The following is a 14,504-nucleotide window of genomic DNA, read 5'->3' on the forward strand; positions in this document are numbered from 1 at the left end:
GTTAGAATCTTCAAGGGTGGTTTCTGAATAACCCCATTGACAAAATATTAAGATGGCGTTTGTTTGTTAGCAAAAGTGTGGGACAATAAAATAAAATTAGTAATTTGTTTCCTTCTTGCATGTTTGGCTGACAAAAATGTTGAAAAATTCTCTTTGTTTGGATTGTTGTTTGGATTGCCGTTTTCCGTCGAAAAATTACGTCGTTTTCCGTGATCACATTTTTCTATTACCTTTTTTCCTCACATACATCAAATCACTACAGTAATTTTTCCATGAAAAATCATGGAAAATGCAATCCAAACACAATATTTGGGATATTTTTACTGTTGCACTTTTTGTGATGTGATGTATGTGAGATAAAAAGGTAATTGGAAAGATAAAAAGGTGTATTGGAAATTGTAATGATGATATAAACAAATAAAATTGAAAAAATAATGCTCAATCCAAACAATTTTCTACATTTTGAATCTTGTAAAATTTGTAGAATTTTAAAAAAAAAGTGGTTGGTTACACACAAAATTTTTAATTACTATTACTAACTGTCATTAACTTTCTATATTTTTTCAAATTTTTTCTTGTTAGCCAAACTTGTATGAGAAACTAGTTTTTATTTTCTTTTACCTCATTTTCACACTACTTTCTTTTCTTTAAACAGAACCTATGTAGAGCCCAAAAAATTTCACCAATCAACAAGAAGCTATAGGATATAAATTTCGCAAAACCAATATGTATGAGAAAACAATTTACACATATACAAATATGGGAGGAGAGGAATAATCAACAACATTTCATTATTCATACAAAATAACAATGCTATCAAATTCCATGAAGACAATCATAAGAAATTTTAATAAAATATTAATTTCTAAACAATAAAACTACTATAATTTGATTTCAATCTTAACTTGAGTAAAACACAACTAAATAATAATATATAAATTTCTATTTTTGAGTCTTAGTTTAATATGCTAACATTGCCTCCCTTAAATCTAACTCTCTTGAATCGGGTTCAATGCAATCACGATTAATCATCTCCCTTGCAAATTCTAACAACATCACTTTATATTGAATTTTAATCTTCAAACACTTTTTTGTTACAATAATCACAACTCAATTGTCAGGACTCTTTTCTGAAATCTGTTTTTACATGCACAATCAATCGAACAAATTTCAAACCAATCTTATAGTACAATCTTGACCAACTGGATATTTCAGGACCAATCTTGAAGCCTAATTTAATAACCTTGTGCCCTAATTTTTTGATAGCGAAAACACCTAGACTAACTTTATAGTTGGGACAATTTTTCAATATTCACATGCGCCACAAGATCAATTTCTTGAATTTAAGGCTCTAATACCAGTTGTAGAATCCAAAAAAATTTCATCAAAAATTTATAAGAGATAAAATAAATATATATATGGGAAGGCAATTTACACGCATACAAGTATGTGTGAGAGAAGAGGAATAATCAATAATATATCATTATTCACACATAATAACAAGGCTCAAATTTCACTCTTATTAACTAATGACAAAAATAAAACTCTCTATTTATAAATTAGATAACTTGTAAAAAAAAATTTACAATCACAAGGAATTTTTTAATAAAATATTAAATAATAAAATTATTATCAATTGATTCAAATAGAATTACTAAAATTTTTATTTGACTAAAACAACAATATTATAAAAATTTTTATTTTTGACACTTAATTTAATATGCCAATAACGTGAACGAAAATTTCTTTTCGTGAATACCAATGAATGGCATAGGCTTTCTTGTAGAGGTGGAGATTTGTGATGGCTACTGTTTGATCACATGTCCAATCACCTTTTTTTTCTCTTTTTTTTTTGTACGTACATGTCAAATCACCTTTTCTGAACTGCATTGTTCAATGGCTGATTTTTGTTCGGCAAAATCCAAATTAAGGCCCTCCATCCGGAATACTCTGCCATAAATGATAAAGCTACTTGTTGAGACTATAACACGTGTTTGACAGTTTTCCTTAAGTTGGCGTTCGCTTACCAAAAATCCAATGCTGAGATAAAATGGTTTGTCGTCTCGATGAGATGGTACTCATCTTGGAATCTGAGTTAGAAGAAAACTTCTGCATTATACGACTTGCCACGCTAATGAAAGCGGAATGAATTATTATTATTGTACCATGAAATCAAATGATCAAACCTAGCGTCAAGGTCTTCCCTTGGATAAAATGGACGTTTTTTCAAATCTCTGTCTAATCAAATCAATTACCTTAACCTTTCAGAATGTGTGTATTACTCGTGAAGGTGCAGCCTAGGGGGCAAAAATTTCAAGGGTCCAGAGAATATATATCGGGTATCACTTATGGAGGAAGAGAACTAAAAAAAAGCCTAAAATCACGGCCAAGGTCATTCGCGTTAATTAGACAAGACTTGGTTTGAAGTTTTTATATTCGTGCCTATTACTCGTGAAGTGGAATTAACGGCCATAAAGTTCATGGTTACTTGCCTTTTTTTTTTGGCAACTGAATCAATTCTTTTGACCATTTTTTTTAACTGGTGATCGTTGCAACTGAATAAATTCTTTTGCACGTTCGATGGATGTACGATCAATATTTATTTTACGTTCAATCGTAACTTCTAGTAGTCTATATTAAAAAAGAGAAGTGTACATTTTAGTACATGGTAAATAGGTGATGGTGAAGTTAATTAAATTATTAAAGTGCAATTGCAGAAGATTAGTTTCTCCTCTCAACCTTATTATATTATTATGAACCTCATTTGAAAGAAGGATAATTAAAATCAGAGTCGTGTCTCTTATCGAATTTACTCTGTTATTCGAGAAAAAAGGTTAGCAATTGCAATAAACTTGCCAAGAAGCTTACTCCACTATTCTCAACACACCATTCTTGCAGATGATTAACGATATACTACTGTAATTCAAATACACAATGTAAGAAGAAAAAGGTTAAAAAAAAAAGAAAAAAGATGGAGGAGTGGATGTGTAATAGTTGAATGATCAAAATTAAACTGATAAATGTACTGCGAAAGATCAATGGACCGAAATCGAGACATAAGGGACCCAAGTGAAACTGGTCCAAGTTCAAAGCACATGCGACGGCTGGGACGGACCGCGGGTTTGCTTTTTGTCCCGTTGGCACGCATGGATTCCCCTTTCCCAGCCTCTCGTTTCATTTGTGAAGTTTTGGTCAACTTGGCCTTAAATGTCTCCAGCGTATACGCGTCCTTGGACCAGATTCGAGTGAAAAAGCTTTGACTCACCAAAAATATCTAACCAACCTTCGGCTCTTATTTAGTTAGAATACAATAGAGTCTATTTAATTTTAGTTACCTTTATTTTCGTGTTGATTTAACCCAATGTAATTCCTACGTAGCATAAAACGTATTTTGATACTAGATATCAAGACAGTACGAATTAATTTTTGGATAAAAAAAAATTTCATTCCAATATTTGTACTCAATGATAGCAAGTACATCACACACACATAAATGTATGTATGTATGTATGTATAGAGTACATCAAATGTAAGACAGATACATAGATTAAAAATCAGTAGTTGATGCAACAGATTTAGAAAACAATAAATTTGACCATGACATTTTGAAACTCCATCAGATGAATGTCATTTGTAATCCAAATAAATGTATGTGCATGTCTTCCAATAGTCAAATTTAATAAGAACCACGTGTTCAAATAATTGACTAAAAGAATTTGACCTAATTGGATGGATTACTACTACACATGTTTGGCTATCAAATGCCCAAGTATGAATTAATGGGAAATTTTACCATCTCTTTTGGGCATCATACTCATAATTGAAATTAAATAAAATTTTACTATATATGATTGAATAATTTAAATTCCTAAAATTATCTAAAGGTTAATATTTCTTTTTACACATCCAAAGGTAAATTGATACTTATTGATATGCTATCCAAAAGATAATATAGAACTTATAAATGTGTTTAACCAAGCATAAGTTACTTCAATGCATGTTGTGATATTCCCACATGTTAATTTGCCTATCCAGCTGCTATCGTCCATGTCTCAAAGTCTGAATCCTTTTCCTAGCCGAAAAGGCGGGGAAATTGGGGAAGATCAAAGCCAGGGACTCAAAAGTTCGAGAGAATTACTGGTTGTGATCATATTCAAAACTTCCACTCTTTTACAACGTTTTCAGCTCAATAATTAGCTACAAGCGAGAAATTAGCACTAAGCAAGCAAGATTATAAAACATCCTGCTGACTCGTCACAATTTCTACCAAGTTCTTGAAATCTTCGCTTGAGCTCCCATTTTCCTCAACAGCCTTCTCAGCACTTTGTTTGAGTTCAGCAATATTAGCCCCCATTCTGTTCCCAGTTTCCTTGGACAAAACTAAATCTAAGGCATTCAACATCCCGTCTTTTGTGAAGACACCACCCTTTATTCCCACACCAATCTGCCATACATCCTCAATCACTCTCCTATTCAATTTCTGGTCTCCAAAAAATGGCCTACAAATCATAGGCACCCCACATGCTATACTCTCCATCAGCGAGCTCCAACCACAGTGAGTTACAAATACACCAACTGAAGAATGTGCAAGAACTTCCAATTGAGGTGTCCATGGAACAACTTTCCCAATATCGCTTGTTCTCTCGAAAAACTCCTTCAATGGTGGAAGTTTGGGATCATCCCGGAATGACCAAATATATGGAACTTGCTTCTCTTGAATTGCCTCCGTTAATGCTACCAGTTCCGGGGGAGGTGGAGTCAGCATGGTACCGAAGCTAATGTATGCAACTGATGCCTTTGCATGTTTGTTCAACCATGCTGAGCAGCCAAATTCATCCTCAAACTCTGATGATGATTTTGGTGATGGAAAGGCTAGAGGGCCAATGTTGAGAACTTTATCAAGCTTAGACCTGAGGTCATTCGTCACGATAGGGTCCAGTGCATCAAAGCAATTTTGAACAATTGCTTTTGCTAGTGGAAGTGCTAGTATCATATTGTACAGCATTTTTGGGAACGGTTGGTCATAATTTCCATTTAGGAGCTCAATAGGTAAATCACTGGCACGTATTGCTGATAATCCTGGAAGAAATTCGAGAGTCCTGTCTACTGTCTGTGCCTTACCTGCAATTGCATCTCAATTTTGGTGAATATATATATAGCTTATTGATGAAAATGTGTTCAAAGTTTCATCTACCTAGGATAAAAATGAGTCGTACAAATAAAATTATTTTCCTTACTCGCAATCTATGAATAAAAACAAGAAGGGCAAAAAACAATTTAAGAAACAATTCTACTTGATCATACCATAACAATCAACACTTACAAGTAACATAAACAAATACTACATGTTGAACGATTCTTTTGGGGTTTTTACGCTTAACTTGCACAAAATGTAGAACTAAAGACTTCATACGTGACGCCCTGTAATCTTTTGAACTCACATTTTCCCCACTTTTCATGTCAATAGTATGCTTGAATTTTTTCTTAGCTCTTCGTAATTATAAGCAGTGTAAAAGAAAATTTAAGCCATGCTATTAACATTGGCGGAACTGGGGGCACAAAAGGGCTATTTTCCCAACTTCACAAAATTTGGATTTTATTCACTCTTGAAAGATAAAACACTTCCAAATGTTGTGAGTCCGGCTACCGGTCTATGACCATAGAAATAAGAAACTGTCACAAAAGAGTACTGTTCTTACCGGCTGAAGCTAGAGTTCTAAGGATGGCATCGGTAGACAAATGAGCTGAGAGCGAGTGAGGGCCTGCAGTCCAAAATGGCACCCAAGGGACTCCCAATTCCTCGGCAATGTCAACAGAAAACCCCAAAAATGCATCAGTCAACAGACAAGTTATCTTCAATCCAGTCTCATCCACGACCTCTGCTATGCGCTTCTTGAAAATGCCGGGTGTGGCATTAATGAAATTATTAATCGGTTCCAATGGATTACCAGAAAAAATATAGCCTTCTGGGGCACCATCGTATATGTCATATGCTTTTACGTTGTCCCAGCCATGCAGCTTTATTCTGGAGAAAAGCTTCTGATTGGATACTGTGGTATTGAAGAAGGAAAATGTGACACTGGGTGCAGCTGCGGCTAACCTTTGCACCAGATGGAGGAGAACCGAAGGATGGGATGCAAATGGAAAGGTTAAAGCGGCAACATGGCTTTTCTTGGTTGCTGACATTTTTATTTTTAATACTGATAATTATGCGTGGAGATCAACACCATGATTAGTGCTGGTAATATTGCTCATGTTACTGACTGTTTCATTTTGATTGAATGTGCTCCAGTGTATGTGGGCATCAGTATGAGAGATTAGAGATTTCGGCGAGAGAAACGAGAAGACGATACATCTCAATGGCTGCCATTAAACTACGGATTGGTAGTTTGATGCAAAAGCCAGGGACGTTCCATGCAATTAGTCATTTTTTTATTTCACCGTTTATGTGATTATGTGTAACAAATTGATCGAAAGTTCTACTATTCGTAGAATTAACTTGTACTAAAGTTTAAAAAAAAAAAATAAAACAAACAAGTTCATTGAAGGTGGAAAGATTAAAAATTTCTGAAGACCTAACTCAACCATTGGAGATATTATTATTTAGCTAATTGATCGTAAGATCATTTGGTTCGGCTCTCAAAATCTCTCCACACCCCTTTTTCTTATAAGATTTAGAGTCTTCCTTATACAATCAATATGACAAAAAAAGAATAAATCTATCAAAGATAAATGGAGCAACTATTTTGCTCAAACATAGTTAGAAGTGAATCATGCTTTTGATATCTCTTCCGTACGGTGCTATGTTAAACTAGAAAAGAAAACATTCAAAATATGAAGTGGGCAAAAAAAAAAAAAAAAGAATATATTTAAATTGGCTTGTTTATGAGCCTACTTGCAGTCCATCACAGAACATGATGATCTAAGAAATGCCCCCATACTTAGCCGTGCATGATGATGCAACAAAACTTATATATCTTCTAGATATATCACGTTGACTTACAAGTGAGGTTATAATCCCGATCTGCTTAAGTATTTTCTAAACACAAACGGAGAGAATAGATAATAGATGAATTGTTTTGACCTTAATAAACTTAGAGGATCTGGACCCGCGGCTGCACCCACCAGTTGTAGCCTGCAGGCTCTTCCTATAAATAAACAACAATGGCATAATTTGATCAGAGGTTTCTGTAACGGTAGGTTTCAATGGATATAGTCACTAAGTGAGTGGTAATTAGTTGTCATGGGCCTCGCGCGAGGCACTAATTGGTTGCCCAGATTGTGACTGAAATGGTTTTGGAGGAGCAAACGAATAAAGCTGGATGGTCTGCATTAGACATATAATGAGATATTTAAGGCTAGTACCAGCTGGACAGCTCTTAGCAGGCTTTTGACTTGTTTGTGGACAGGTGATAGCCTTCATAAAAGCATTGAGTAGCCTATGCCACACACATTAGTAGTCAGACAAACGGAAATATGTTGTAATCGAATCACCAAGTTCTTGTGATTTTTGCTACATCACGGTGGTCACGGCGCCGCCGCCTATTCCGTTCACGATAGCGTTCCCCCATGCTCGCTTTTTTTTTTTTTGAGTCATTATGGACAGATTATCTATGCTTATGAAATAAAAGATGCAATATTTATGGAATAGAGAAACAGATACATATAACACTAAGAAATACTAAATATAGATTAATATATAGTAATAAAGTAAATACGAATATAAAATTTAGGAAAAATCGTTCAAAACGTCTCTCACATTTTGTAAAATAACTTTTTTCGTCCCTCACTTTTAAAAATATAATTTTACTTCCCTTACAAATTCGCATCGGTCAAATTTGGTCTCTACTTAGGTTCCGACTAGTTTTTTGTCGGAATTCACCACGTGCCTTGCACGTGATCATATTTTAAGGACAAAATTATCAAATCAAATTTGATATAATTTGATTCATAATCCCTCATATTTCATAAAATAATTTTTTTCATTCCTTACATTTCACAAAATGAATTTTTTCATCCTTCATATTTTTCAAAATGAATTTTTTCATCTTTTATTGATCATGTGTGTGAATAATTTTTTTTAAATCCATATATATATATTTATTTGATTTTACTTGAACAGTACGAATAGCACGTGAAATCAAATAGAGATATATTAGATATTATTCGTACTGTTCAAGTGAAATCAAATAGATATATATATGGGTTTAAAAAACTTGTTAGTTTTTCACTTATATTGATTTTCTTTTACTCAAAATTTGAAAATAAAGAAGACATTTAATCCTAAATATTATCGAGTGTTTCTATCGAATTAAATTTGGACAGAAAAAATAAACAAAAGAAAAGTATGACAAAAAGAAATAAGTGATTGGCACTTTCAAATTTTAAAACAATCACAAGACAAGTAATTCAACTATTGGTCTTAAAAGTGTCGAGTAGAAATTCAAATTTAAACTGAAATTTGTTAGCGCAATTATAGAATTCAAGTTAGGGCCCATTAATTAGATGATCTTATTATACAACTCAATAAATAAATTATTACCAAAAGAGAAGGTCACAAATATTGAATAGGTTCAAATGGTGAAATCATATAAATGTATACATGGGTTTCAAACAAAATTTTTAGCTTAAAACCCCTATATATATCTATTGAATAGCATGTGTATAACTATGATTAGCATGTTTAGATGAAATCCAATAGAGATAAATTACATGCAATTCGTATTGTTCAGGTAAAATCAAATAAACATATACGTGGGTTTATAGAAAAAAAGCTATTCATACACATGATCAATGAGGGATGAAAAAATTCATTTTGAAAAATGTGAGGGATGAAAAAATTCATTTTTTGAAATATGAGGAAGGAAACAATTCATTTTGTAAAATGTTAGGGACGAAAAAATTAATTTTGTGAAATGTGAGGGATTATGAATCAAATTATGTAAAAATTTGATTTGATAATTTTGCCCTTAAAAAATGATCACATGCAAGTCACGTGGTGGATTCCAACCAAAAACTAGTCGAAAACCTAGGTATAGACCAAATTTGGTCAATATGAACTTGTAAGGAACGTAAAATTATACTTTTAAAAATGAGGGACGAAAAAAGTCATCTTGTAAAATGTGAGGGACGTTTTGAACGATTTTCCCTAAAATTTAATCAATATCATAGCACAGAAGAATTTATTTCATATAGAGGCACCCAATAACACTAATCAACTCAGCACCAGAGGACAAAAGTAATAAATAAATATCATCCAAACTAAGCTTATGAAGACATTAAAAAAATAGAAGGTCAAATGGTAAGTAATATCAGCATGACATCAATTTTATGCAAACTCATATTAAATTTATGAACAAACAGTTAACTAACTAATATTAAACAAGACTTTTCATTGGTTTGGGAGAATTTTTTTTTTAAGGAAAGAAAGAAGAGAAAGGATGCAAACGGATTTGGACGACGGATGAATGCAGCGTTACAGTTTAAAAAAAATTTTCTCTCCAAACTGGACGGAAATGGAGAGGAAGTTGGAGAATGCCTATTATATATTTTTTTTTTCAAAATGCCACTATTGCCCTTAGTATACTAAATAAGAAAAAATAAATTTACATATACGCTCTATATCTTTTCATTTCTTTTCTAAATTCCCAAACAATACAATAATCTTTGACCTTCGTTTCTCTTCCTTTCTTTTCCATCGTAACTTAAAAGTTTCCCTTCTTTTTTTTTTTTTGGTCCTAAACTCCCAAACCAAGTATTAATCTTTTATAACAATCTTCTTAGTGCTGTCATAAAGCGGCAAAAAACTGATCAAACAGCCACACAAAAATCGCACAAATGCTCAGGAACAGCGACACCGGACCGTTCAAAACATTTGAACGTGAAATTTAAGAAGCATGGTCATAACTCATAACACCCTTCTTAAACTAATCACTCAACCGGGGGACAGAATTGGCATGGAAGGATGCAATAGTCAAAACACACTGCATAAAACAAATTTCAGCCATAGGAAGCTCCAAAGGTACCGATCCTTGAAATTGATCATTCGCGTGAAATTCCGAAAATGCTCACACAATCGGGGACCAAATTCACTGTTCATAACCCCATTCGGCACTTTTATATTATTGTTAGGATATGTGTAATAACACAATAGACTTTGTTAATAATTGAAAATCGTGTCACACGATTAAACTCATCCATCTAAACTCTAATTTAGCACATTAATTAATTAATTTTTTTTTGAAGGAATTTGAACCATTAATTTCATTATTCATCACACGATCCCTCCGATAATTGCATAGGATCCCAATCCTGCGCAACCATTGTTCATTCTCAGATGGATTATGGGCTTTTAGTGGCTGCAAGAGAAATCATTGGAGACTTGGGCCCGTTGAGAAATGATGTGCTTGGGGCCCGTTTGGATTCAGTTTTTGGCGAAAAAAACACTACTTTTGTTTATATATATATTTTTATCTCATATGAATAAAAATTAAGCTGCAAAAGTCTGTCTACATTGATTCTCCTTAAAAGATTAATTAAAAAAAAAAAAGTCTTTGGGGAAACAGTCGTTTTCCACCTAACAAAAGGTAGTTAAAGAAATTGGGGTTCCATTTCTGACTTTATCCAGAAAAAGCTAATTTCGTCCGCTAATTTAGGCCAGAATCATCACCGGAGTTTTCGGCGCTTTTAAGGCCGGCGAAATTGTCACCTGAACAATAATATACCCTGAGAAATATTTTACTTGATTTAAGTACCAACCTCAGAATCCTGGCTAAAAATTCTTTTCTCCATTAGGTGGGGCCATGCGACCCCACAAGGTCGAGAGGTCAAAGTTCCCTAGAATTTTTTTTTTTCCCTAGAATCGAGTCACTCAAAAGCTTGCCTAGGTGAATTAAAGGATCCGTATGAACACCCGTTTTGATTATTATTTTTAGAAATTTTTATTTAAAAAATATATAATAATAATTTGATATATATGACATAAAATAATTTGACGTAAAAAATTACAAGCGAAACAAGACCAAGTAAAAGAATGCAGCAAGATTCTCAATTGGAATATTGCTGCTTGCTACTATTTTGTCACCAATTAGCTACAAGTGATCTGAAATAGATCACAATTTAATCAATAAATTAGAAAAAAAAAACGAATCAACACTAGCAAGCAAAGCTTGGTGCATTACTTTGTAATGTGATTTTGATGATTTCTATTAAATTTAGACAAAAATATTCCTTAGAAAAATTTTAGACAAAAAATATAACATTGTTCACTCTAAGAATGTAGGTGGTATTAAAGGTGGCCTAGGAAAGTTTTTCTTTTTCTTTTCTGTTTTCTGTCCAAAGATTACAATCGAAAGACTGTGATGTGTTCAATGCACGCATAGGGGTTTGACAAATAGCGAGCGCAGTGTGTTTGGACAGGAGATTATTTGTCCAAATTTATTTGTTTACATCACCATTATAATTTTTAATACACCTTTTTATCTTCCCAATTATCTTTTTATTTCACATACATCACATCACAAAAAGTATTACAGTACTTATTTCAAATAATCTCCTATCCAAACACTAGAAATTTTGGGTTCAAATCCTTCTAACCTCCTCACTTCTTAAGTTATACAATCTCCCTGCTGAAAAAGATTTTATTTATTTTTTTTAAAAAAACACTTCCTCTATAGTCTATATTTGCAAGTAGCACTTCTTATATTAGTTGGGAAGTGATATTTGCACTTTTAAATAAGCTTTTAACACTTTTTGGAGGCATATTAAGTAGTGAGTGGATTGAAGTGTAAGAGGCTTAAGTGGGAATGTCAAATATCAATTTCCTATTCCCTTCGTCCCACTTTGATAGTTCTGATTTTTTTTTCACACAGTTTAAAAAAAAGTAGTTAACTTTATTGAAACAATCAATTTAGGTAGCTATTTTCCTAAAATACCCTCACATTAATTAGAGTATAACTTTATGGGAACTTGAATTGATGGTAAAAAAAGAACCAATTTTCATTAAATGGGATAGGTTTATAGTAACAACAACTTACATCGAATAAGGATATTTTAGAAAAATTAAAATACAACTACATTTTTCAATTGGAAAGTGGATTATAATTTCGGACAGACGAAAAAGAAAAGCAGGACGATCAAAGTGGGATGGAGAGAGTATTAGTTAGTTAAAAAAGAAACTTCTTAATTGAGGATACAATATGTGAACCGCGTTCTTGTGATGAAAAAAAAAAACTTATTTCTTGCGTCTTATCAAGGTTGATGTTTACTCCATTTTCCTGTCTAGTTAATTATCTTCAAATAGGGGAAGAAAGACGTGTGCCTTCGCCACCTTCTTCAGCAAAAATCATGTGGCCCTTCTACATGCCTCCAAAGTCCAAATTGCTCAAAACAGAGATAACCCTAATGCAGTTGAGATTTTAATTCTAGCTTTTAGGGATAAGGAATAGCCAATTGGACTCATTTTCATCTATCTCCAATACAACAAAAAATGATTTCTTACTACCTAACATTTTATTTTAATTTTTTCTCAGAAAGTTTATAATACATGTTACAGAAGCTAACTTAATCCTTCATCCTTGAAGGACAATCAATTGGACAATGGAATAATGGTCGCATATCCATGCTAGTCAAGAGAACCAATAAAGAACAGCACACGATGATCAAAGGACACAAACAGTAGGCTAAGTTCTCTGGCCCCCTGCAAAAACAAATGCGGTAATCATTATCGAACATGGGTGCCACCCCACCATGGTTGAAAACAGAAGCTCCAAATCCAACAACTCCTAAGTCCTAAACTCTCTCTTATAAATACTCCTGAATTTATACCAAAAAGCTCCCCCAACTACATTCCTCAACTACTAAAAACTTTAGAATTACTTTTTCCTCCCCGGATGAGGCCGTACCGTGGCTCCATTGTCATCTTTCTCCTCCTCCACATTGCAATCACAGGTGCTGCTGTCAAAAATGGAAACAGCTATGCAAGATTTGTGAACCAATTCTTGGCAACTCAAAATGCTGCCCGAGCTGCCCTGCGCATGAGACCGCTGGTGTGGGATGCAAACTTGGCTAGGTATGCACAATGGTATGCAAACCAAAGGAGATTTGACTGCGCTTTGAGGCACTCTGATGGACCCTATGGCGAGAACATCTTCTGGGGCAGCGGCACCGGGTGGTCACCGGCTCAGGCGGCTGCGGCGTGGGTGGTGGAGAAGAAATGGTACAACTACTGGTCTAACTCATGTGCCTTGGGACAGGAATGCGGGCATTATACACAAATTGTGTGGAGACAGACTACAAGGATTGGATGTGCTAGAGTGACTTGTTTTGGTGGCAGGGGAGTCTTCATGACTTGCAATTACAATCCTCCAGGAAATTATATTGGAGAGAGACCTTATTGAATATGCATTTTTTTTCTAACATATTTGCCTTTTGGGCTTCATGTGTATATCAATTGCCGTATTTCTCATTATTATTAAACCCATGCGATTGATGTAAAACATGTTTTTTTTTTTTTTGGCAGTGAGAGAGATACTGCTGAATTGTGTTATCTAAGGCTTCCAAATAAAAGTATAGGGATTACTTAATATAGAGGAGCCTTGGAATATTTTAGGTTTTGAAACTCTTTTCTTTAACTTCAACTCCAGTGTGAACATATGATATGTGTCATGTGTCACCAGGTCCTGTTCATCCTTAAAGTCAATACATTCCTGATTTCTCACTTCCCAAGTTTTGTGTATTGCAAAATTTGCATGATATCTTGGCGAAAGCTAGCTAGATAAAACTCATGATAATACTTAGCTACACGTTCGCAAAGGATGGAAATTTTGCTTCACTTTCCAGAACCTAGTCAGTTTCTAATAAAGTTTTCCCTGTGTAAACACAGATTAAACTAAGTATTAGAAGTTTTGAAACCTTTGTGTTTCAGTATCAAGAAGAGAGGAGGAGAGAAAACGAATTCATTGCCTCATCAGGCAGATTAGTTAATCTCGACATCATGTATGTAATGCATGCCCTGATAATGATAGTCAAGTAATTGGTAGAAATTGATGAAGGTGCTAATCTCGCTGTGGCATTGAGCATTAGACCAGACCAGACAAAGATGCCCTGAAACCTTTCTGCAAATTTTAATGTGAAAGTTGGTAAGTAATTTATGAACTTTGCTATTCCAGAAAGAGTTCATCCAATTTGATTGCACACTTCACTGTTATCTGGTTAAATGTACATGCACGCGCGCGTGTGTGTTTTTTTCAACCCTTCCACATCTTCTCACATCCTTTTTATCTCAAACTATCAGACACACGATTCGAACCCAGAACTTGTTAGTGAGAAGAACTTTAAGATCCCTAACCATTGGCCAACTCCAGTGGTTAAGTTTGATTAATTGTTTAGTAACATTTTTCCATTTTTTCCTTTTGAGGTGGGGGTGGGGGTGGGGGTTGTGGCTCAAGGGAAGGTTCAATTATATAGAGCTGGCGATGTTGAAATTGGGGGGCCTTTAGCAGCAT

General features: G+C 34.1%; 2 protein-coding genes across 2 annotated transcripts; one reads left to right on the forward strand and one right to left on the reverse strand.

The window, feature by feature from the left end:
- Positions 1-4,231: 4,231 nt before the first annotated feature.
- Positions 4,232-6,186, reverse strand: LOC113773595 (anthocyanidin 3-O-glucosyltransferase 2-like). Its single transcript, XM_027318228.1, has 2 exons — positions 5,700-6,186; positions 4,232-5,121 (listed from the first exon to the last, which is right to left on the reverse strand). Exons 1-2 carry the CDS (start codon positions 6,184-6,186, stop codon positions 4,232-4,234), a joined length of 1,377 nt encoding a protein of 458 aa, XP_027174029.1.
- Positions 6,187-12,743: 6,557 nt separating this feature from the next.
- LOC113775293 (pathogenesis-related protein PR-1-like) lies at positions 12,744-13,717 on the forward strand. The gene has a single exon (XM_027320107.1). It carries the CDS (start codon positions 12,891-12,893, stop codon positions 13,395-13,397), a length of 507 nt encoding a protein of 168 aa, XP_027175908.1. The 5' UTR covers positions 12,744-12,890; the 3' UTR covers positions 13,398-13,717.
- The last annotated feature ends 787 nt before the right edge of the window (positions 13,718-14,504 follow it).

Source organism: Coffea eugenioides, chromosome 6, assembly GCF_003713205.1.
Source record: "Coffea eugenioides isolate CCC68of chromosome 6, Ceug_1.0, whole genome shotgun sequence".
In the NCBI taxonomy this organism is placed as follows: Eukaryota; Viridiplantae; Streptophyta; class Magnoliopsida; order Gentianales; family Rubiaceae; genus Coffea; species Coffea eugenioides.

Excerpts from the sequence above, each read along its gene's own strand:
- LOC113773595 (XM_027318228.1), bottom strand. The coding sequence starts at position 6,186 with ATGTCAGCAACCAAGAAAAGCCATGTTGCCGCTTTAACCTTTCCATTT. Across the intron at positions 5,122-5,699 it reads TAGAACTCTAGCTTCAGCCG|GTAAGGCACAGACAGTAGAC; the intron begins GTAAGAACAGTA and ends ATGCAATTGCAG.
- LOC113775293 (XM_027320107.1), top strand. The coding sequence starts at position 12,891 with ATGAGGCCGTACCGTGGCTCCATTGTCATCTTTCTCCTCCTCCACATT.